The sequence below is a fragment of the Bombus affinis genome, unplaced genomic scaffold (genome assembly GCF_024516045.1).
Source record: "Bombus affinis isolate iyBomAffi1 unplaced genomic scaffold, iyBomAffi1.2 ctg00000059.1, whole genome shotgun sequence".
Lineage (NCBI taxonomy): Eukaryota > Metazoa > Arthropoda > Insecta > Hymenoptera > Apidae > Bombus > Bombus affinis.
This window is the reverse complement of record NW_026108820.1, coordinates 361,954-386,428: the sequence shown is the minus strand read 5'-3', so window position 1 is coordinate 386,428 and position 24,475 is coordinate 361,954. Positions and strand designations below refer to the sequence as shown.

The following is a 24,475-nucleotide window of genomic DNA, read 5'->3' as shown; positions in this document are numbered from 1 at the left end:
ATATCGTTTCTTGTTTAAGAGCCATCGTAGGTGAAAGGAGGAATGCAAGAACGCACATAATACGCAAAAATCTATGGCAGATTCAAAGTACAGTACTCGTTGTGATATTCGGTAAAGATAATAAGTTCTCCTATAGAGATTTCATTTTTCAAATTATTCTCGTACAGGTACGTGTTTGCATAAATAAATAACACACGGTCTCTGCGTAAATACCCAGGCCAGTTATAAATATTTCAGTTTGCCAACGATATCTCAACATGTGGGACACTCACATGTGTGCTACTTCGTGAGCGATGATAAAGGCGCTGGTCAAGCCTTCGTCTCGATTTAACGCGCACGATCTCGCGGGATCGCATACTCCTGACACAGGTGCGTAACCGGAAGGACCTCCTATATCTAACCGCGTCAACCATACAGCAACATCGAGATTTACGCCCTTCGAGGACAGCATCTTTCTGTTCCATTTGTTCACGTTCTCGAGAGATCGTCTGGCATCGCCACGGCGGACCTACGACAACGTTTAATATTTTCTTAATAAAAGCTAGCTAATATTACGAATATATTATATTTATTATTACATCATGCATTATATACTATATATAAATATTCGTCAATGATAATAAATATATGTGCAAGTAATCGTGTTGTTGATTGTAATCAAATGTAACTTGTAACGCTATTAGTATTTTAATCTTCCTGAAAAATGTTGAAATGTTGATTCGACAGCAGAGAAGAATAGCAGAAAAAGAAAAGTAAAAGGAATCGCAAGTGTCGTATATCAATGATATTATCATAGGTCTATAACATTAAATTAAGATTCCTAAGAGATGAAAAAGGTTTAATAGTCGATTATACAGATATTTCGGATACACGATAAATGCGAGGTTTGTCAATGATCCGTGAAAATTGTTTGTTTGGAAATTTGTTTCCAAGGGATCGTTCACGGTTGTCCAATTTAACAAAATGGAACTCGTTGCATTTTATCGATCTAAAACGTCATGCGCAGATATTTTGACCTATATAATTTATATACCATACACTGTACAGATAAGTAGAAAATAAAATAATTGACACTCGCATAGGCGTATCTCAGATAGTTACTACTTTAGTTAAATGATTTAATTTAATGGAAATCGCTTACCATAACGTCTCGTTTTTCCGCGTATAAAATCATTCGTACGATCACTAGAATCATGTTGGATTCGAGCGATGGGTCCATGTAAATTGCACTGACCTAGGATTAAAATACGTACGAAAATGTAACAGGCGTTAAAACAGTATTACAGCCTTACAAATAAATTATTATTCAAAACTCTCGTAAATACATCGTATCTTATATAATTTTCCTAAAAAATTAATTTTATTCGTTATATTTATCTTAGGAAATGTACGTTATTAATCTCAACAGCATTGGAAAACCAATTACCGAATGGCTGAAATTAATCGATTACAAAATTCCATTACGGATAAATTATTCGCTGAACTTTTTAAAAGATACGTGCAAGCTTTGAACAGTGTAAACAGAAAATACAGAGCTTCCGTCCGAATATACGATCGAGATGTTTGAAAGCAAGTAGCGTACCTTGAAAATACAGAGATACGCATAACTCTGCCCTATGTTTCCCGGTTGCTTGCGTACATATGTAGGAGGAGGTATTCTATATCTAAGTATAATAACAGAATTTCGTTTGGTATTACTTACGATGTTTAAAAGAGCCAAGATATATTGCTGTACTCGAATTCCATGAAAACGGAGTAATCAGCAGCTATTCCAAGCTCTAGCCATCGTGGCGGCGAATCCTTAGCAGCTGGTCTTTTCTCTATGAAATGACTTATCTTAGAAATCGACTTATCTTCCACGAAATTAGAAAGTCTACTCGACTCGACTTGATAGCTTAAACGCATGATTATTAAAAGCATAAATTAATATCTACGAGCAAGTATTCGTGGAATAATTATTATGATATAAATAATTATTTCAAAAGTATAATTTCAAAAATATCAATTCGGTATCACCGTGAATTTCATCCTGCAAATTTCTTTAAAATTCTTGACAAATTTTGGTAAACGTATTCCTCCAGCAAATTTTTCTATTTTTCTATTTTTTTACATTAAATTAGGCAAGATAGATAAAGATTCGTGCAATGGACAATATACATATGTGTAATAGACAGGGAATAATAAAATAAATTAAAAACAGCGAAATATAGATGAACGTGTAGAAGATCAAGCGAGAGTGGAACGCAATAGGGAGAATAATTGTAAACCGAGTTCCTTTTAAGGCTGAAGATAAGCTATTCTTATATTACATGCTGTTATTATTACTTTTGTACACGATAGATTGGAATATCAGTACAATTTCTTTCTTTCAGTAATATTCGATGATTCGTTAATTTATTAACCGCTATATTGTACGTGGTAAGTAGAAAAGCAACGATTGTACAAGAATGGCATTTGGAAAAATATTTGACTTACTTGATAATCTGTTCCTTTGCCATTTAGGACCAGAGAAGTATCCAATTTCCTCGGGATTTGTTATTTTATATAGGTTGGGGTTGATAATCAATCTCGGATCCACTCGGATTGGTTATCACACCTTTTATTTTCTCTCTTATACAAAACACCAAATCACACAGCAAACGTCTAAACTCTCCCAATGCGTCTTATCAATTAAGGCGTGGTCGACTCCTATGGCAAAAGAGCGTCGTTAGGAGTCGTACCAACATAACCCTAGTAACCTTTTAGTAACTAGCGGTCATACCAACTGAGCATTTCTCAACAGGATTTACGTCGATCGATAATTCTTCCACTATTGTATCGTTGTATTCTGTGGAGACATCGTCTTTTTCATCGTACAGAATCAATTTCTCAGCTTCTGGGTATTCCACGTCGAAGACGTCACCGGAAAGATTATAAAATCCCTGAACATCGTGGCTTAAGGAATCGCGTTTGCTTCGTTTCGACTTTCTCTTACTTTCTTCAACTTCAAATTTATTCGATTTCCCTGTAACCGAATTATCAACGTTTTACCACGTTTGCCTGTCTTATCTTCGCTATTCTCGTTACGGATAAAATGAAAAAATAGTTGCAAAATTTCTGAAATTGTAAATACGACCAGACTGGAACGTATCAACGACATATACGGTGTCACAAAATTGTGACAAGTCAATATTCCAGTTGTTAGTTTGTTGAAATTACGCCACCGCTGATTAAACGTATCACGCTTTAATAGAAAATTCAATTTCCCAGCGGGGAAAATGGAATTTTGCGCTAATTAAAGTATTGCGCTTTTGTACAAAATTCAATTGTTTTCTGTTGCCCGCGAAAATGCAATTTTACGACGGACATTTCAGACAAATTTCCATCAGACGGCTTTCCATCCGTAAAAAAGAATGCTATCTATAAAAGTGTCAATGGAAATTGATCAAAGTAACGTCAAACAAACCCGTTTAAACAGCGAGGTAAGTAGACCAATTGCTTTTAACAAAACCTGTATCGTTGCTCTTAACCGTTTCACTTTTAAATATCAATCGGCGCTGTTCCTCATTAAAATTTCGATTTAAATCGAACGAGAAATACAGCGTAACACTTGGAATTTTCTATCGTTTCTCAACCATACTTCGAACATTTACGTCGCATTCTTCGATTCATAGGATCGCGATGTTGGATTTTTCGATTTCGATACAAAAACGTTTCACAGCTTTCGACGCGGGCAATTTAATTAAGAGAACAAATAATTTGTTTATAAACTGCCAATTACGTGCCTTGAATTTCCGATATATGCAATAAATTTCATTGCTACTTGACCTAAGTGGGTCATAAAGTTGCAACCGTGTAAACCGTGCCACGTAATTTTATTGCATTCAATTTTCCACGTTTCCAACAATTTATCAAATTAGAATTTATCCGCGCATCGTACGAAATTTTTCATAAAAATTGATTAATAATAGTAGATATATAGCTCCTCGTATTCGTAAAACAGATTTTTAATCTGTAAACAACGAGTCGTGGTAATTACGATACGATCGATTTTCAACTTAGCAAAATTTGTTTCCATTTAACATTCACATCCAGATTGTATTTCCTTTGTAATAAATTAATTATATAATTAAATAAATTTATTATTCGAACCGATATTCAGATACAGTTCGAGTATACTTGATAAATTTTCAGACTCGATTCTCCAAATCGAAAATGAGAACGTTTTATCCTATACTTTTTCTTCATTTTTCCACAAGGATTCGCGTTGTTCTCGCTTTCAGACGTTGTTCCGTTGCATCCTGTATATACGGGGTGTGCCAAATTTAAACCGCCAAATTGTAAGGAGTTGATTTACAGACAAGAAGAAGAAGAAGAAGAAGGAAGAATTTTATATAATGTTCGTCAACGGACGTTTCTTTACAGAATTACAAACGAGTATCGTTCGTACGAAACAGGTAACGACGCGTTTTCCATCGCAGCGTGCAAAAGTTCGCTGTATTATCGTGTCAGCGCAGTTGCATGCTTTTTATCATGCGACAACAAGCCCGTGTCGTTAATAGCTACAATAATGATACAATGAAAAATTATTATCTGGTATGTTTGATTGGTCGTTGGAGAACGTTGTCCGTGTGCTCGGATAGAAGCCTGACATCGATCAACGATGGGAGTAATACGATCTCGTACACACAGTTGCTAACAATTCGATCGAGTAGCAAAAACCGCGTGTTTTTACTCGTTGCGCTAGTTGTTCACGCGAACTCGCATCTCCAGAATAAACCTTCCGTTTTACAGTTGCGAAACCATAAATACAGAAAAGAAAACGCAGTTCTTGAAACTCTGACGAAACGCTGATAATACGGTCAATTGTCGCGTGCTGTGAAATGGAAAATTCGTCGTTACTTGTTTCATACGTACGATACTTGTTTGTAACTGTGGAAAAACGCGTTTATTGCCCAGCTTCGTACGACATGTTTTTCGGTAAATATTTACAAAGCGGACAATCTCGCCATATTCAACGGCTTTGAAATATGTTTGCCAAGGCTAATATTCCGAACAACTTTTTCCTGTAATACTCTTTACCGTCGCTCTGCTTTCCGCGATATTCGCAGCAATTTCTGTCTCGACGACAGCGATGATTTCGTAGTTTCGCTTTTCTCGATATCACTGCTAAAGCTTTTCCTACCTCGAATAACGACGCAAAGCTTCGTATGAATCGTATCTATCCTGTTACTTGATACGCGAATTTAATTCGCGGTAGCCTCAGTGATGTTTCTTTCCTGTGCGAGTTGAAAATGATTATCAGAAATGCATATATATATATGTCGGCTGGACGATAGGATTGGGGGTGGAGGTGTTCGATGAATCTTCGTTGATATTGGCCATCGATGCGGTGTAACAATGGTAGAGTTTATTGGCACAAGTGAGTGGTATTACAGCGTTGGTAATTAATCACAATGTTAGATACTCGCGGCGCTATGACAATGGCCTCGCGTCCGGTAACGAATCCGCGGTCAACGGGATGTCGAACGTGTATATTTCGTGGAAGTCTAAGTTATATTCAGGTCGCCACAGAACAAGCACTACGTACCGGAGAATTACTTGTATCGTCGTTCAAATCGTACGAAAGTGTGTCTCTCCATCACGGTGACGCTGTCGAGGAAAACTATGATGGGTGTGACTAAGGGCACGAGATCATCGGATTCGTGGAGAAAAGTCTTCATTCGGAAAGTGAGGGAAATTGGAGTTACTGTTAATTGGTCAATTTCCATGTTGATGGTTGGGGAAGGGTGCTGGCCGCCCTTTGTTTGTCGGTTTGAAGGACTTTCGTTAAATAGATCTTAAGATTTATAGCGGGTCCTCGGGCTAGCCGAACATGTACTGTGGAGACACATCAACATCTGGTAATCGTCTTACTCGAAGCATAGTCTGCGTGTGGCGAGCCACGGGACAGAAACCATTGAGACATTTACCATCGCACCCTGTCCCAAGCATTTCTTTTAAGGAGAGTTATAGAGTTACTTCCTGCCTTGGTTAAACAAAACGTTCATCCCCTTGACCGCGACTACGTTCGGCGACTGGTTGTCGCCTCGAGCCCGAGCTCACTATCATAAATCTCGAATAAGTACAGTCGGATCGAATGACAACGGTTTTCTTAATACGGCTATGGTGAAATCTAAATTACAGTACTAGGTGTCTTCCCAAAATTCCGAGGAGAAGGCTCCGGTGCTCTTTCATCTCCGACATATATATATATAAATGTACGGACATCAACGTCCGAGACGTTCGTCCATGCCAAACGGTAACGCGTACAGGAAACATTTGTTCAAAATGACTTTGACTTTAGCTATATTTTCAAATTGGAATTAGCTAATGGTCGTTCGCTTTGTAAATGATTATTTCTTTTTATTCTTTTTGCCTGCAGATTAAGCCCTTCCTGTTTGACGGTTTAAATTTATTAAATTAAATTTATTAAACCGAATATATATATATTCGTTTGTACTACGATTACTCTCATACTCTATGTATGGTTTTATCATATCGACGCTATCAGTTCTTACAGTATCACGATCAGAGTCAATTTTAGAATAGAAGAAGCAATTAACGGCGGTTCGCAAAGTAAGAAGCTTATAACATAATTGGCAAGGAAGTCGGTAAATCGATCAACCAATCACCTACATCCAACCGTCTAACGAAAGATGAAAAGCCATCGCGATAACGATCCTTCTCACCTGCAGGATTTTCCGGATTCACAGACACGAAGCTCGAATTATTCCTGATCGACCACCACTTTTCGTTTTTCGGCTGAAACATCACATGCTGGCCATTCGTCAGCGGCTGAACGAAGAACGATCTCTGCCCGATCAACATCAAGGCGTACACTTCTTCTTCGCATATCGTCACGACGACGAAGGAACTCGCGTCTCCTTCCAAGCTACCTTGTCGAAGATCGCAGTTCGCCTTGGCGTTACGTCGCTCGGACTTGGTTTTACCCTGGCGCACCCAATTCACGGTGAAATTCGACGACAGTATCAATCGATCGTTGGCCATGGTCCTTAAGGTCCAGTTGCTGATCTCGAGGAACACCGGCTCTTAGTGGAGATACTCGCGCCAAGTTTCTCGGTCTTCGTGGGTCGATCTTCTGTTCCGCGCGCTCTCATTCGGGATCACTCGAGGGTAAACGATCTCGTACTCCTGCAAGCTTTGCAGAAAGTCGCTCATTCGCGACTTAGTAGCGATCGTGCCGAGCAGCCACGTGGCGAGGAGAAAACTGGGAAGTTTCGATCGCGTCATGTCTCGCGCGCTTTGATCGAAATTTCAATAGGATTTTCTGGCTACCCAAAACTCGCCAGGCATGCTCGTTCACTCGCAGACGTAGTTATCGCGATGAAAGCAGCTAATTCGCAGACCCGATATTCTCATTTCATTTCGCCGGTTCGTAACGCTTTCGAAACGCCGTGTCATATAGACGCGGATGCGACGATACTCTCGCGTTCTAACATTTTCAATGTCTCGCGCTTTATCACGTAGCTCGCGCGGAAGTAATACGAAGGTGAATCGTTGGTTTTAATACACAGGGTGTTGTTTAATCGATCGAAATAATGGAAAAGGGAACGATTCTACGGTACACCAGAGATGAAATGAAATCATAGAATGCAGTGGTTTTGTAGGTAGTGTTTTATCGAAAAGATTAACCGTGAATATTTGCTCGACCTATTTATACCAAATTGATACAGAATCTTAAATTACAGACGAATCTTTCTCAATTTCCTTCGATCATCCTCTCTAGGCGTACGAAACTGCCTCGTTGAATTCGAACGTTTCTCGATTTCCTTCGACGTCTTTCAATTTCTTCTTTTTTCAATCGCCGTTCGCCTTCTCAAAGCTGTCTTCGAACAGAATTCTTAGAACGACTTCCAATTCCTTTCGATTCGTCCAATCGTTTAGCTTTACGAAACTGTTTCGCTAAACTCCTTTTTCCACTGTACTTGCGTATCGTAACAAACTCGTCGGCGGTAACTCGCGTCGATTAACGATTCACCACTAGTAAAGTAACCGGGAATGCAGCAAACTAGTAGTCGGTAGAACGAAGCGGAACGTAAGTGGAGCGAGCGATAAGAGCGATCGCGACAATCGCACGCCACGCCGTGCGATTCCCACGCGAACGAATCATTAAATTCGAGCCAAAGATTCTCACTAACTCGAAGATTCGCGCCAGTATTTTCCACGCGCGCGTCACACAAATTCGAACGACTTTCGCGAAAAGGACGGAAGGATAAGACGATCGATCAGATCTCGGGTCGATCGCGATACCCCCGGACAGAAGGTTTCGACGATAAAGTGGAGTAAACGCGATGAACGAGCTTCGTGCTACGACTGGCAGCCACATAGACGGATGAACGCAGCTGCAAACGCACGCGAGTGCAGCGGCGAACTGTGCGTAAGAGTAAGCGCGAACGCGAGACTGAAAAAAGCACCAGCGCTTACCGCCCACTGAAGTTCTAGTAATGGCAGCTTTATGTGCAATCACCGAGAAACGAGGATGCTGGCGAACGCATTGTTCGACCCCGACCGAGACGATTTAACAAGGGCCGAGGATTTCATCTTGAACGACCTTGCTCTTGTCACGACCGGCATACTTCAAATCCGATGGACCGATGATGGAGATAGAGATGTGGCGGCCTTGGCGACAATGTATATCGCCGAAGTGCCTAATGAGTCATCTGTATCCTAACGGTCCTTCCACCGAATGTCCTAGAAGTGTGACAACGGTCACGTACGCCTACAGGGTAGTGGGGATATTGAGGGATGACAAACAAAGAAGAAGACAAACCTGCCCCCAGGTCACCATTAACAACGCAATAATCCCAAGCAAGGACTCCGTAAGATACCTGGGCATGACCCTGGACAGGAGACTAACTTGGAAAAAACATATCTCCGAAAAAACAAAGCAACTAAAGGAAAAACTAAGAAAATTCTATTGGCTCACGGGCCGACGCTCCAAACTAAACATACAAAACAAAATAACCCTCTACGAGGCCGTAATAAAACCTGTCTGGACCTACGGAATCCAACTATGGGGAACAGCAAGTAACTCCAACATTGAAATACTCCAACGCTTCCAATCGAAAACGCTAAGATCTCTATTAAATGCACCCTGGTATGTTACCAACGAAACAATCCACCGTGACCTCAAGATACCTACAGTCAAAGATGAAATACACAAGTCCAGAAGCAGATATAACACAAGAGTCAACAACCACCACAACCCACTAGTCACCCAACTACTGGACACGACGGACCAGATCCGCAGACTAAAAAGAAAATACCCTCTAGATTAAATCCTTAGTTTCTACCAGAACCAACAATATAAAACTATTATAATCCATGTCATTGTATCACGCCAAACTAGGTTACTGAAAATTCTCAACGAGAATTGATTGTAAATATTCTAATAAATAAAAATAAAAAAAAAATGATACATGTTTCGATGATTGAGCCGTTAAGCGTGACAAAGCGATGGAATTGTTTTGCACAGAAATTCTGGTTCTAAAATTATGTTAGGGATTCTAGGGCGTAATAACATCTTGGAACGCAAAGTTATCGACGTGTCGATGAAAGTTAAGCGAGCTTTATCGAAGCACACGTTCGAGTCTTTGGGCGCTTGCTAGGAATACGCGTAATGTTTTTTTCTGTGAGCTGAAAAGTTGAACGACTATAAATGGCGTTTGTAGAGGATTTCAAAGCGGAAGAAGAGGCAGATTATTTAATACATAATATCTTCCTTTATAATATATCTAATATCCTAATAATTAGATGAACGTAATACAAATGTTTAGAATCAGAAATTATCTTTTTATATAGAGATCTGTTTGATGCAAGATCTAAAATCAATCAAATCGGATTGTATGGATTGTGTATTTGTCTGTGTTAATCCTTTGACGTCGATACCAACGATGTATATAGCGAATGGCGGTTATCAGCCAAGATTATGAGCACGTACGCAAATAGACTAGAATATTTTGCAAGAATGAAATGTCTTGGTATGGTACGCTTATTCTATCTATCCAAGTCAAAATAAGTATAAAAATCGGGTGGCAATCAACATATTAAAAAAAAAAAAAAAAAAAAAAAAGAAAAAGAAAAGGAGAAACAGATGCTTCTGATTGTTTAGTGCATTTTCATAAAATCTTCTAAATGTTTAATTCTCATAGAATAAAAGGGAGAGCATACGTTTGAATCTCAGCAGATTTTATTAATTCTTTGAAACCATAAATACAATATGAGTATTACATCAACTTTAGTTCATACATGTAACAACATATTATTCTGCATGTAGCAGTTACATATAATGAAACATTTACTTATCCAATAAATCCATATTCTCTACTAAACGTTCGTTTATTAATAAAACTGCCATAATCGTCCACGCATTGTTCGCTTCCTTAATTATTTTTCAAAGTATAACGATAATCAATGATGCAACAGAAATATCACGTAACATCCCAACAATCTTACATGAGATTTTAGCTGTTTTTACTATACAAATTAAGTCATTATTAAAATAAGTCATTATAATAATATATATATATGTCGGAGATGAAAGAATACCGGAACGTTCCCTTTGGAACTTTGGGAAGACCCCTAGTATTGAAATTTAGATTTCACCATAGCCGTATTAAGAAACTGTTGTCATTCGATCCGACTGTATTTATTTGAGATTTATGATAGTGAGCTCGGGCTCGAGGCGACAACCGGTCGCCGAACGTAGTCGCGGTCAAGGGATGAACGTTTTATCTAACAAAGGCATGAAGTAACTCTATAGCTTTCCATAAAAAAAAAAATACTTGGGACGGGGCACGACGGTAAACATTTCAACGATTTCTGTCCCGTGGCTCGCCACACGCAGACTTTGTCCTTCGGGTAAGACGATTGCCAGATGCCAACGCATCTTCGCAGTATATGTTTAGCTGGGCGAGGACCCGCTACGAATATTAAATTTCAATTACACAAAGTCTCTCAAATAGACAAATGGCCTGTGCCCCAACTACGGGAAGATAAGAGAAATCTATCCTTCCACGAACGACGCTTCCCGCTAGCAACTTTTCCCAAGGACAGCTAATATCTTTCTCTAACCACCAACATGGAAATTGACCAATTAACAGCAACGTCAATTTCCCACACCCTTCGAACGGAGACTTTTCTCCGCGAATCCGATGATCTCGTGTCTTTCTTTTTGCGTGGGGAGCGGAAAATGCAATTACGCATGCCCAGTGACCCGCATCACTGGGTTATGTGGGAGTCGGTCGGTTGTCGTTGCCATACCCACTAAAAACCCCTCCTCCTTCTTCCTCCGCTTAGAGGGCAGACAACCCCGGTAAAACCTGTCGGCAGTCATCAGGGTTGTCCTTTCGTGCCCCGTTGTATCTACTTCTTCGGGCAGTTACTGCTCATGTCGTCCTCTCAGCCAGTTCAGAATACTGGACTGGTCTCCTTCTGCGGTTTTTCGTTGTTTCGTGTTCTTGCCCTCATTGCTCCACGTAGTTGTTGTTTCGCTCGTTCTCCTCCTTGCCTCTTCCCAGGCCTTCGCTGTCACCCTCCTGTGACACATGACGGTCTTGCAGAATTGCCTGAATTTGTTCCAGCTCTCGTCCTTGGCGGTCACCGTGGCGATCAGATTGCCCACGTCTATCTTCCCGCCCAGAGCGTTCTCCAGCTCGATCCTTCTGTCCGTCCACTTCGGGCACGCGAAGAGGGCGTGCTCTGCATCGTCGTTCGAATCTCCACAGTCGAGACAGTTGCTGTCGCTGTCCCTGCCAATCCTTTTCCTATAGACATCGAAGCTCCCATGCCCGGTTAGCAGCTGCATGGTGTGGTGATCGATGTCCATCTTCTTTTTGGTAAATAGCAGCGCACTCGGTATTAATTTCTTTGTGATATTTTCCTTTTTGTAGTTGTTCCACTCCTTCTGACAGTCCTCTTGGGCCTTCTTGCGAATCGCCTCCAGTTCCTCCTTCAGCTTGCTGCCGTCATCCGTGCCAATCCTGGACCCATGGATCTTGTTCCTCTCGTAGGTCTCTCCGAGCATCTTTATCCTTATGCAAATCGGGAGATTCCCGGTCAACACGCAAAGTGCCGCGTGGGAGACGGTACGGTATGCCGTCGTTGTTATGCACAGGGCCGTTCGTTGTGCTCGTTTCAGCTTTTTCCTGTTCTTATCGGTATTCGCTGCTCTAGCCCACACCGGTGCTCCGTAAGTTACGATGGACTCCCACACGTTGTAGTAGAGCCTACGAGCCAAGCTGGGCGGCCCGTTGATGTTGGGTAGAATTCCCCTAAGGGCTCCTATTAACTTGTCGGCTCTATTACACACCATCTCGATATGCGCACCGAACCTCCGACTGGAGTCGATGACGACTCCGAGATCTCGTTCCCTTAGGCACACCCATCATAGATTTCTTCGACAGCGTCACCGCGACGGAGAGCCACTCACTCTAGTGCGATCTCATCGGCAATCGACCTGTCTTTCGTATACGTAATAATTGCCCCTTGCTCTAACATACAGTGTAACTTAGACGGTAACGAAGGGTAAAGTTCGTCATCCCGTTGACCGCGGATTCGTTATTGAGCCTAGGATCATCGTCATTTGCTTCTCGAGTATCTAATTATCGCGATTACTTGTCCAATTCCATCATAGTCATATTTGCACTAGTAAATATCTCCTCTATTGCATAACGATCACGTCTAGCGCCAATAGGGATTCGTTTCACGCCCTTATCCCTAACTCTAATCTTAACGCCAACCCGACATATATATATACATACATATATATATTTTATACATACATACATATATCAATTTTTATACACACAATTATACATATTCATTTTCATTTAATATTTTCATTTAATAATTTAATAAACCTTCGTCCCGCAAAGGCAAATAAATTCACGCATAACATTTCTCTTCAGCGGCATTGTTCTAGGATTGTATTTGTTGAAAGAAGGATAGCATTAAGCGCTGGAATAAAGAATGACGAATCGTTATTCTTTAACCATCGTACTTAGACACATATTTATTGAGCTACTTGTATTTTAATCGAAGTCTAATATCCTCCATCTGTAGGCGTAAATATTACTGCCGTTGTTAATGTCATTTTAAGTTTTACTACTGGAAAGGACATTTAAGTTTGAAGGCAGGCAAGTCTACTGTTCTTAAAGCTGACATTTAGACATCTAAGATTTTTTGTGTCTTTATTGACAAAAATATATTTGACTTTGCATATCTAAAATAAAGGATTTGCGTTATCTAAAATAAATAGATCATCTTTCTTTAGAAAATTCAATGTGGTGAAATTAGAATATGAGATAAAAGAAATACTATGCATACTTATTGTTCTTCTTAAAAATTAAAGGAATACTCATAATCCTAAAACATCCTTTCTATGTTGTACTAGATATATATACAATTAAAATGTGTAATAATGTGAATGATAAACCAGTTCGAATAATTATTTTGCTTAAACGTAAGTTAATTGAAATCAGATGAATGTTATATACGCATTATACCGTGCATTATGAACTATTGATTGATTGATGCTTATATTTAATTATTAACGAGAAAATTAGAAAAATCAGATTGAATTTAATCTGTCCTTCTTATATTTATTAAGATGAGTTCTGGGGCTTGAAACACTCGAGATTAGAAATTTTGATTAATGTTTCACATTATGACTGGACGCTTGTTGTAATATCTTTTGTACGAGATACACTATACATACACAAGATCAAAATGGAATTTCGAAACGGTCGTATCGTTCAACAAAAATCTCCTTTATCTTTGATCCTCTTCATAAAAATGCAATTCTCCTTTACAGAACATCATATAACATTTATTGTACGATATATTGTTCAATTATATTTCGAAATTTTCAGCTTCGAATCTTTGTTTAATTATACTGTAGAATTAAATATCATGCGTTATTTAAATATAGAGATAGACTAAACTTTTGTTCACATTTATTAAAGCTGTATCAACTGAGATGCTTAAATTTGCAAAATTTCATGGACTTTTATATTTAATTTTTCATCATGAATCCCGCTTTGCGATACAATACATATTAGATTTATAATATCTTAAATTTACAGTACCAATGCTGATTTTATCTGAAACTATTTGTTTGCAAATGATATCTTTCTTCGTTGGAATTACCCTTCACTTGTAAATTAATAATTATTAACATTGAACAGTATTGTTAAACTTCAATAAAAATAGGATCGATAACTAAATGTTAGTTAAAGAAACTTCCTATTACAGGTATAACAAATCATATTGAATTTTGTTTAGAAAACAATAATAAAAATGGGTGTCTTTTTGTGAAAATAATTTACAGCATATCACTCGACTTATTCATATAAGAGATATTAGTTTGTTTAAATACCCTGTTGCACCCTTTTATTCATTTTCAACCCAATTTTTTCACAACATTGAAAAATATTTTAAGCCTGAAGAAAAACATGAAAAACTTCTTATTAGCATGATTTCATGCTAAACATCTTCTTAAGATATTATAAATCTTTCTTGTTTACTAAAACCAGAGCCTAACTGAAATATACGAGTATCGCAACAGGATTAATCGTAATACATGATTAAATACAAGCAATATGTAAGCTATATTTTTACTTTTTACTTCAGAAATAAATATTTCACCAGCATCGTCTTTAGCTTAAGGAAAATAAACTTGTGAAATTTAATTTAAAGCTTCGTAAAACATGGAAATGTTGCAGGATAACAAATCAGAAAAGATATATTAAATAAATCACAGTTCAGGTATCTATAACATGTGATTCTCTTAACAAATCTGTTTCATTCATCAAGCAACTGCAAAATTTCCGTAAAATCAGAAGCGGTTTCACAAATTATAGGCATTCGTAAACATGATAGATAAGAGTTAGTATCGCGGCGTTTTAAAGTATCTATGAGCGTAATATGGAAAGTAAAAAGATGTATAATAAAAATAGTTCACTTTCCAAGCTATCACTAACATTGTAACGAATTATTATACATATAACGGCTCACGAAAGTACTCGGACGCTTACAGAAACTTTCCATGAATATTTTGTTGAAGCTTTTCATGAATTTCAAGATGCATTAGGCTGTCTCAAAAGTTTCTTTCGTTTTGTTCTATTACTACAAAATAGATCATACATAAATCGATAGAATAATATAAAACAAAAAGTGTCGTGCATCTATTATTTCCTTATGAAACGAAAGAAACTTTTGAAACAAATGTAAATAGGAATTATAAGATGCTTATTGATTACCATCGGTATTTGGACAGTTAATTATGTATTGTATAAATAAGTCACAATATTTTTAGTAGGAGCATTTTTACCCCTAATCAATCACATGTTTAAAAATACTCTTTACATTGTACATTAGTTTTTTGCTATGTGTACGTCTGCAATAAGCATCTTCTAGCTTCCATATATATATTTCCAAATTAGTCTCAATTTTTACCGGTGTAATCATGATAGACACGTCTCGTTACATTGAAGTGAAGTGAAGAAAAACACTAACACACATAATATATATTCGCAAAAATCTTCTATCTAATATTTTCGTCAACTACTGTATACACATTTATTATATATTTGTGTGAGATTAAAATCGACAGATACGATAAAAGAATATTGTAGAGGTATAGCAATAAGAAAGTACAAGGAAAGTATAGCTCGTTAATTTGAATTACACCAGATTGTCAGTCATCTATTAGGTCGTGTTAATCTCTGAATAAATTCTTAAATAAATAAGTGTTAATAAAGATAAAGATAAAGAAGTGTTAATTAAACTAGAGACACTTAACATTTATTAGCATTTGTTCTTCCCCATTACTTCTTGAATAGGTCCTTTAGGGAAGAACAGAGAGACGGTTCGCTGGATTCCGTCTGATTCCGATTTTGATTCTTGATATTTGAAAACCAATTTGTCACTTTGCCTGACATTGGTTTGTTCGGAGATACCGAGGGCTTTCCGCTCGACCCGGAAGCCCCCGTATCGTTTCCCTTTTGCGCCGTTAACATCTTCTCAATTGCGCTACCAAATACCTACGGACAAAATTGTTCTTATAAATTTATGAATATTATGTATTTACGTATTTGAATGAAAATTTTTATGAAACGAGATTTCGCGTTAAAATACGTAATAGTAAATTATTATAAACAGTTAAAAGTATTTAACTGTTATTTAATATTCCTAATATTCAAAATAATATTTAACATTCCTATATTATTAATATAGATGAGAAGTCTCGATAAGATAGTTTACAATCATTAAGTACAGTATCGCAGATCCACCATCAGAGGTCAGTAATATTAAAATAAAATTCATGTTGGATTAAAAGTGTGGTTAAGTTGGGGCTAACCCCAAATTTGCAAATTTTGACCTAAGTCAAAAAGTGGCCATTTTTGCACCTCCTCGCGAACGAAAAATTCTTGTGCGACGTTTAAGAGAATTTATCAAAAAAAAAAAAAACAAAGAATTATTAGCATTTATACGAAATGTGACATGGAAGTTGAAAAAGATGAGTGTAGAGATGAAAAAATTAAGCAGAGGTCAAACTTACGCGCTACACTTGATCTTCATTTTCTTTAAATTTTGATCCAGCTGATAAATCAGTAATTAAACCAAGGGAACTAAGTTTGAAATCAAGCGAATCTGAAATACTATCAGACTGTTGCTACGTGAGAACAATAGCCATCTTGTACTTCGTATTTGCTCGATTCCAAACTCTAATCGATATACCAGCAGAATTTACCAGCAAAATAATTATTCAGAGATTCTGTCGATAAAACAATTGAAGTTTAAAATCGAACGAATCCGAATTACTGCGAGATCGTTGGTGGCTATTGTTCTCGTAGCAACAAACTGATGGTACTTCAGATTCGTCTGATTTCAAACTACAATTGATTTATCAATAGAGTTGTCGAAGAATTATTTTGTCGATATCGGTGTAGAACAATAGCCAACAACGATCTCGCTGTACTTCATATTTCATCTATTACAAACGTCGATTCATTTACCAGCAGAGCATCTGAAGAATTATTTCACATGGATCATGTAGAAAAAAAAACGAACACGAAAATGGAACTGTAATAACATTTTTCATTCCTTGTTGAGAGCCGTTCTTAAACATTTTGCAGGAATTTTCCCTTCGCAAGAAGATCGAAAAATAACCACTTTTGACGCTCTGTTTTCATCCCATATGAATTTTATCTTTAATATTACCGATTGATAATAATGTCACTGCGATATTGTCCGCAATGATTGCAAATTATCTTCTCCACGTTTCACCTATATCGATAATACAGAATATCAAACAACAATTATTTAATTTCACGTTGTTGTTGACTTTATTAATTTTTACGATAAAGTGCATTCTCTGGAAGAGATTTTACGATTTACGATTTTCTTTTTCATTCCCCCTTTCACCTACGATGGCTCTTAAACAAGAAACGATATCGTAATGAGAAATACAACTTACCTGAGCGTCCACTTTGGTTCCACTAGTGTTGTCCCATACGACTTTGTGTTTGACCTCGCTATTAGGGGACTTTTTACCCAACGTTTCCTTCACCGCCTTCACTACCTTCGATTTATCGAACTTGAGACTTAAACTGGCCGTTACTAAATCTTCCGGCTTCTTCGACATCGATTGGTGTCTCTTCGTGAACCAATTCGACGGTGCCATAAAGGTCGAAATAGCGGCTTTCGAGGATCCGCTAAGCTTACTTTTAGCTCCGTGCAATGTCGACACGTCGAAGCTGTTGGAACGGAAGCTCTTCGATCGACTTCCTTTCTGTTCGGTCGTTTTTCCGGGCCAGTTTGAAGAAATTCCCTTCAGATCTCCGGTTACCGTTATCCACTTCATATATAGAGTTTGAAATCTTTCTCAAAATTTTGAAAGGTCCTTTCCTAATTTCTTCCAGCTTACTTCTATTCATTCTGTTTCCGTTGTGGGTGAAGACCGTATCACCAATTTTAAACTCGTGTTCTCGTCTTTTTTTGTCATATTTTTGTTTGTTGATTTCGAAATTTCTTGCTGAGTTTTTAAATGCTTCTTCTCTGTCTCTTTTTAAGTTTATCTTCTTCTCTGTCATTCCCTTAGGGATGATTTCGATCATTTTCCCATACAGTAAGTGATTTGGGGCAAATCCCATTACACTGTGTCTGGTGTGATTGTATTCTTCTACGCTTTTTTCTGCGATCTTTGTCCAGTTTCTTTTTTTTTTCGAATTGATCTTGCATCTGATTCTGTTTACTAATGTTTGATTTACCCTCTCGTTTAGTCCATTGGAGGATGGACAGTCTGTCGAGGTGAAAATTAATTTAATGTTTTTCTCTCTCGCGTACTCTTGAATTTCCTTGGATGTCATCGCTGGGTATCGGTCTGCAAGGATAATTTTTATGGAGTCAGTTTCTCCTGTCGAGTTTATAAGTTTTATGATATCTTCCGCGCGTTGTGTTTTCGATGTGGACATAAAAACAGCCCTTGAAAAGTGATTTATGAGTATATGGATATACTTCTTTGGTGAGTTGTTGTTGGAAAAACCTCGGACCGTATCGAATGACATTATTTCAAACGGTTTCCTCGCTGGTCCTAGTCTCCACATAAGCCCGATCGGTCTTCTCGTTCTGCTTTTATTCCTAATGCAAGTTTCGCATTGTTTGCAGAACTTGTCGACAATTCGGTCCATATTTTTGAAATAATAAAAGGGTCGGATTTTTTTCAATATGTGATTCCTTCCAACATGGCCAAAGAAATCATGCACCGTCTTTATGATATGCTCGCCAAACTCTTGTGAGACGAATATACGTTGGCGTCCTTTAATATTTTTAAAAAAAATCTCTGATTTGAAGGAACTGAGAAAGCTACAAACTGGATATCAGAGTATGAAGAGGAATGCAAAAAATACAAAATAAAAAGCGATGAGGAAAAAGTCAAAGGTTTGAGAAAGTACCTAGGAAAAACAGCAAAAAGGAGGTACCAAACAAATCTACTGAAAGCTGGAGGACACAACTGGGAACTTTGGTTTCGGAAACAAACACTCCACGATAGAGCAAATGTACAGGCTTATAAACGAAATAATAGTAGCACTAGAAAACAAGGAATACTGCACAGCCCTCTTTATAGACATAGGGAAAGCATTCGATAAAATTAACCATGAAGGTCTACTACAAACAATTAGGAAACAATTCCCGGAGCAAATACACCAATTAATAAAATCCTACCTAAGCAGCAGAACCTTGGTAATAAAAATCAAGGACACACATTCTCAAGTTAAAGACATCAAGGCCGGGGTACCACAAGGAAGCGTCCTAGGCCCAATACTATACACATTATATACGGCGAACATACCAACAACTACCAACAGCACAGTATTGACATTCGCGGACGACACAGCTATACTAGTCAGGCATACTAACCCAGAAACGGCAGTCAAAATACTACAAGAACATATCATAAAAATAGAAAATTGGCTACAAGAAAAACAAATAAAAGCGAAGCCCAATAAATGCAACCATATTACATTCACGCTACGAAAAAAGATACCACCAAACATCCTATTAAACGGCACGCATATAACGCAAACAAAGCATGTCAAATACCTAGGACTCCACTTAGATACACAACTCACATGGAAACTACACATCAAATCAATAGTAGAAAAAATACAGAAAACAAGGAGACAAATGCATTGGCTAACAAGCCGAAAATCCAAACTAAACATAGAAAATAAATTAAAAATATATAAAACGATCATAAAACCAATCTGGACGTACGGAATACCATTATGGGGGACAGCAGCAATGAGCCATATAAACAAAATAGAGGTAATACAGGCTAAAATCCTCAGAACAATAGTAAACGGACCTTGGTACGTCAGAAACGAAGATATACGGAGGGACCTGGGAATGCCAACGGTCAAGGAAGACATTAGCAGATACTCCGAGAAATACAAATCAAGAATAGCAACACACCCAAACCGGCTAGCTGCGGAAACATACAATACCATAAACATGGACAGAAGGCTAAAAAGGAAGCACCCAGCAGACCTTATAAAGGACATAATCTAACAAACACGAGGATGGTACCCCGCTGGGGGTAGCCACAAACATGCTAATTTAACCGTTAAAAAATTCCACCAAATGTCCAAATTGGACGAATTGTGAATTTTAATAAATAAATTAAAAAAAAACTGTACGCGTTAACAAAGTAGTTCCAACTTACTTGAAAATAGTTGCTTGATTCAAGCAACTGTACGCGTTAACAAAATAGCTTCAAGTTATTTGAAAATACTTGCTTCACTCAACTGCACACATTAATAAAATAGTTTCAAGTTACTTGAAAATAGTTGCTTGATTGAGGTAACTTGACCAATCTGAATCATCATAAAAACTTGGAAGGATATTTCAGGCAAAATTACAGGTTCACATTGGCAAAATGATTTTAACTTACTTGAAAATAGTTGCTTGATTCAGGTAACTTGAGCAATCTGAAACATCATAAAAACTTGGAAGGATATTTCAAGCAAAATTACAGGTTCACATTGGCAAAATGATTCTAACTTACTTGAAAATAGTTGCTTGATTCAAGCAACTGTACACGTTAACAAAATAGTTTCAAGTAACTTGAAAATAGTTGCTTGATTCAGGTAACTTGACCAATCTGAATCATCATAAAAACTTGGAAGGATATTTCAAGCAAAATTACAGATTCACATTGGTAAAATAATAGGTTCACATTGACAAAATGGTTTCGAATTGCTTGAATTCAAATCGTTTGACGAAGCAACATGACTAATCTGAATAGTTCAATTGTCATCTTTATCCAAGACTCGCATAGTCAATCGAGCCATTCGGAAATCACATTGACCAACTCCAAAATTGAAAAGTAGAGAAAAGTAATTACAAGTATCGCAAGTGGTGAGACAATATGCGATAAAAATGAAAAGATGAGCGTGGCGTTAAGCTCTAAGGAACTAGAGGTTTTGTGAGAATCAATCGTGTACTTGGACGATGAAATTGCGAAATTATGAGATTGTCCAAAGATGAAGTTGGTCAATTTGACTTTCGCCAGGCTCGATCGTCACTACGACAGTTCTCGCGTATCGAAACTATCTTGATGTTTGTGTCGACAGGTGAGACGAATGAGCGATCGTGGCGGAGAAGGATCAGGACATTCGGTCGTTACGATGGAATCAGTGTTACCGACTTTATTTGGCCGTCGCGAATCAGTCGCCTGTTTTCCTTTTGGAGGCGTGACGAGAATATTGCCAAATCGTCGAGACCCAGCGTCCAGAATGTCCGCACCACTGAGCGGTAGAGGAAATACGCACTATCTTCGGTTGGACATTATGGACGACATCGCATACCTAAGAGCGAGGGAGGTAAGGATCTTTCGTTTATTTTTGTTGAAGTGTTCACCACTTCTAGGAAAACTCCACATCTGGTCTTTTTAGCTTTCTCAAGCGCTGAAGCCATCGACAGCATATAGACAAAGGAATAGCAGGGAGGCAGACCCAATACGGTAGACAGGCGACTCTATGAACGTTCTAAGAGAACGGATCTCCTTCGGCGTAAATGGCGCTCCTTATCGGCGAACGGCTACAATATCCTAAATCTTTCTTTTCGACGGTTTCCACGTCGATCGAAAGAAACTATTCGTCGAAATGGACTATCTGTGGCTGATCTATTACGGTAGAAAGTGAAAAAGAATAAACGAAAGATCCTTACCTCCCTCGCTCTTAGGTATGGGATGTCGTCCATAATGTCCAACCGAAGATAGTGCGTATTTCCTCTACCGCTCAGTGGTGCGGACATTCTGGACGCTGGGTCTCGACGATTTGGCAATATTCTCGTCACGCCTCCAAAAGGAAAACAGGCGACTGATTCGCGACGGCCAAATAAAGTCGGTAACACTGATTCCATCGTAACGACCGAATGTCCTGATCCTTCTCCGCCACGATCGCTCATTCGTCTCACCTGTCGACACAAACATCAAGATAGTTTCGATACGCGAGAACTGTCGTAGTGACGATCGAGCTTGGCGAAAGTCAAATTGACCAACTTCATCTTTGGACAATCTCATAATTTCGCAATTTCATCGTCCAAGTACACGATTGATTCTCACAAAACCTCTAGTTCCTTAGAGCTTAACGCCACGCTCATCTTTTCATTTTTATCGCATATTGTCTCACCACTTGCGATACTTGTAATTACTTTTCTCTACTTTTCAATTTTGGAGTTGGTCAATGTGATTTCCGAATGGCTCGATTGACTATGCGAGTCTTGGATAAAGATGACAATTAAACTATTCAGATTAGTCATGTTGCTTCGTCAAACGATTTGAATTCAAGCAATTCGAAACCATTTTGTCAATGTGAACCTATTATTTTACCAATGTGAATCTGTAATTTTGCTTGAAATATCCTTCCAAGTTTATATGATGATTCAGATTGGTCAAGTTACCTGAATCAAGCAACTATTTTCAAGTTACTTGAAACTATTTTGTTAACGTGTACAGTTGCTTGAATCAAGCAACTATTTTCAAGTAAGTTAGAATCATTTTGCCAATGTGAACCTGTAATTTTGCTTGAAATATCCTTCCAAGTTTTTATGATGTTTCAGATTGCTCAAGTTACCTGAATCAAGCAACTATTTTCAAGTAAGTTAAAATCATTTTGCCAATGTGAACCTGTAATTTTGCCTGAAATATCCTTCCAAGTTTTTATGATGATTCAGATTGGTCAAGTTACCTCAATCAAGCAACTATTTTCAAGTAACTTGAAACTATTTTATTAATGTGTGCAGTTGAGTGAAGCAAGTATTTTCAAATAACTCGAAGCTATTTTGTTAACGCGTACAGTTGCTTGAATCAGGCAACTATTTTCAAGTAAGTTGGAATTATTTTGTTAACGCGTACAGTTGCTTGAATCAAGCAACTATTTTTAAGTAACTCGAAACTATTTTGTCAGTGTGAAACTATATAGACACTAGTTAATTCCCATACATAATGTTAATTCCCATGTATAATGTATAATGTATAAACAGAGCTATTTTTTCAGATCAGAAAGTACGATCAATCTTTTTCTTTAAATATATTATGCAAACGTTGAACAACGTTATGTTTTGTTAAGCTAACAGGATACACTAAAAATACATTATCACATACATTATCCAGTTCGTTCGTGAGTGCCGAGGCGTGCAGACGTGTGTCCAGTGCCCGGCAATGTTCACAAAGCAGCACGTGACCATCCAGTTGCTGCTGAGTGCCGAGACGTGCAGACGTGTGTCCAGTGCCCTGTGAAGTTCACAAAACTCCACGTGACGCCCATCTGTCGAAAGCGAATCCAACTAACCTAGCCAGGGGTTAACAGCCTCTCGACTAGTTCTTTCACACTGAACTAACTAGCTCGATGATGGCTCTATCATTCCCAACAGGCTCCCCGGAGCTAAATTATAACACCGCCATTTTTCCTCCCCCGTGGCAAGAGGGCAACACATCTATCCTCGTAAACGACCATCACACGAAAAAACGAAAGCTCGAACCAACCAAGACAAATGTAAACGAGAGTCAAACTAAACCATCAGCCAGCCAGGTGACCACCTACAATAGATTTTCAATACTGGAGTCCACGGAAGACTCCATGATTACAACCGAAAAGGTAAATAATCTCTGTTACGTCGCGTGAAAAGGTCCGCGCGACGTACTTTAATGTCTGACCGTCCAGACCCAAACGTCATTAGAGAACCCTCAATAAAACTAAGGCCCACCATAAACCGATTCTCATTAGCTTGCAGAAACCTTGAATCCTGCAAGCATTTTCGGTTTATAGCGGGTACTTAAAAGGTCCTTAGGTTTATTGAACGTTCTTAAATATTACGGAGTAAGCTGGTAGTTATGACGGGAAAAATTGTTAATTATATGACAGGGAAAATCAGGCATTTAGAGATTAGAAACATCTGGGTTTTCCCACGAGTCATGCCGTTAGGATACTTCCATATCCCAACTTCAACCGTTAACGTCTTAGCTAATGGTAACGGGGATCTGTGTCCTCACATTCATAACGGAAATCGTTCGAGTCAGTCGTCAGTGCAAGCCACCCAAGTCAAACAGTCGGAGTCAAGCAGTCGACGTCTCTTCATTCAGTCTTTCGGTTGATCCTGTTGATTCGATTCAGTCAAGGTTGGATCTGATCAATCGCCACATCTACTACGACCCACGAGCCTTCCTCTCTCAGATTGGCAGTCAGAATCTGAGCAAGATCCAGGCAATCTTCAGACTCAACGACGTTACTATTGTGTGTGATTAAACGAAGCTGTTGGAGAAAAATATAATCATAACCCTACCAATCACGGAGTTATATTAATTCAACCACCCCTATTATCTTAACGGAAATCAGGGGATCGATCTACTCGCGGCGTCGATCATTAG

The 24,475-nt window shown here is 38.3% G+C and overlaps 1 protein-coding gene and 3 long non-coding RNA genes across 4 annotated transcripts; all 4 read right to left on the bottom strand.

Moving 5' to 3' along the window:
* Nucleotides 1-828: 828 nt before the first annotated feature.
* On the bottom strand, nt 829-1,755 carry LOC126926884 (uncharacterized). Its single transcript, XR_007714987.1, has 3 exons — nt 1,703-1,755; nt 1,142-1,234; nt 829-1,039 (listed from the first exon to the last, which is right to left on the bottom strand). It is a non-coding gene; the product is annotated as an uncharacterized LOC126926884 (long non-coding RNA).
* A 957-nt stretch (nt 1,756-2,712) lies between these two features.
* On the bottom strand, nt 2,713-6,911 carry LOC126926824 (uncharacterized). The gene is made up of 2 exons (XM_050743214.1): nt 6,711-6,911; nt 2,713-3,004 (listed from the first exon to the last, which is right to left on the bottom strand). The coding sequence occupies exons 1-2, from the start codon at nt 6,847-6,849 to the stop codon at nt 2,742-2,744; spliced, it is 402 nt and encodes a 133-aa protein (XP_050599171.1). The 5' UTR covers nt 6,850-6,911; the 3' UTR covers nt 2,713-2,741.
* Nucleotides 6,912-15,303: 8,392 nt separating this feature from the next.
* On the bottom strand, nt 15,304-17,146 carry LOC126926858 (uncharacterized). Its single transcript, XR_007714953.1, has 2 exons — nt 16,604-17,146; nt 15,304-16,085 (listed from the first exon to the last, which is right to left on the bottom strand). It is a non-coding gene; the product is annotated as an uncharacterized LOC126926858 (long non-coding RNA).
* A 4,817-nt stretch (nt 17,147-21,963) lies between these two features.
* On the bottom strand, nt 21,964-23,046 carry LOC126926878 (uncharacterized). The gene is made up of 2 exons (XR_007714982.1): nt 22,622-23,046; nt 21,964-22,448 (listed from the first exon to the last, which is right to left on the bottom strand). It is a non-coding gene; the product is annotated as an uncharacterized LOC126926878 (long non-coding RNA).
* Between the last annotated feature and the right edge of the window lie 1,429 nt (nt 23,047-24,475).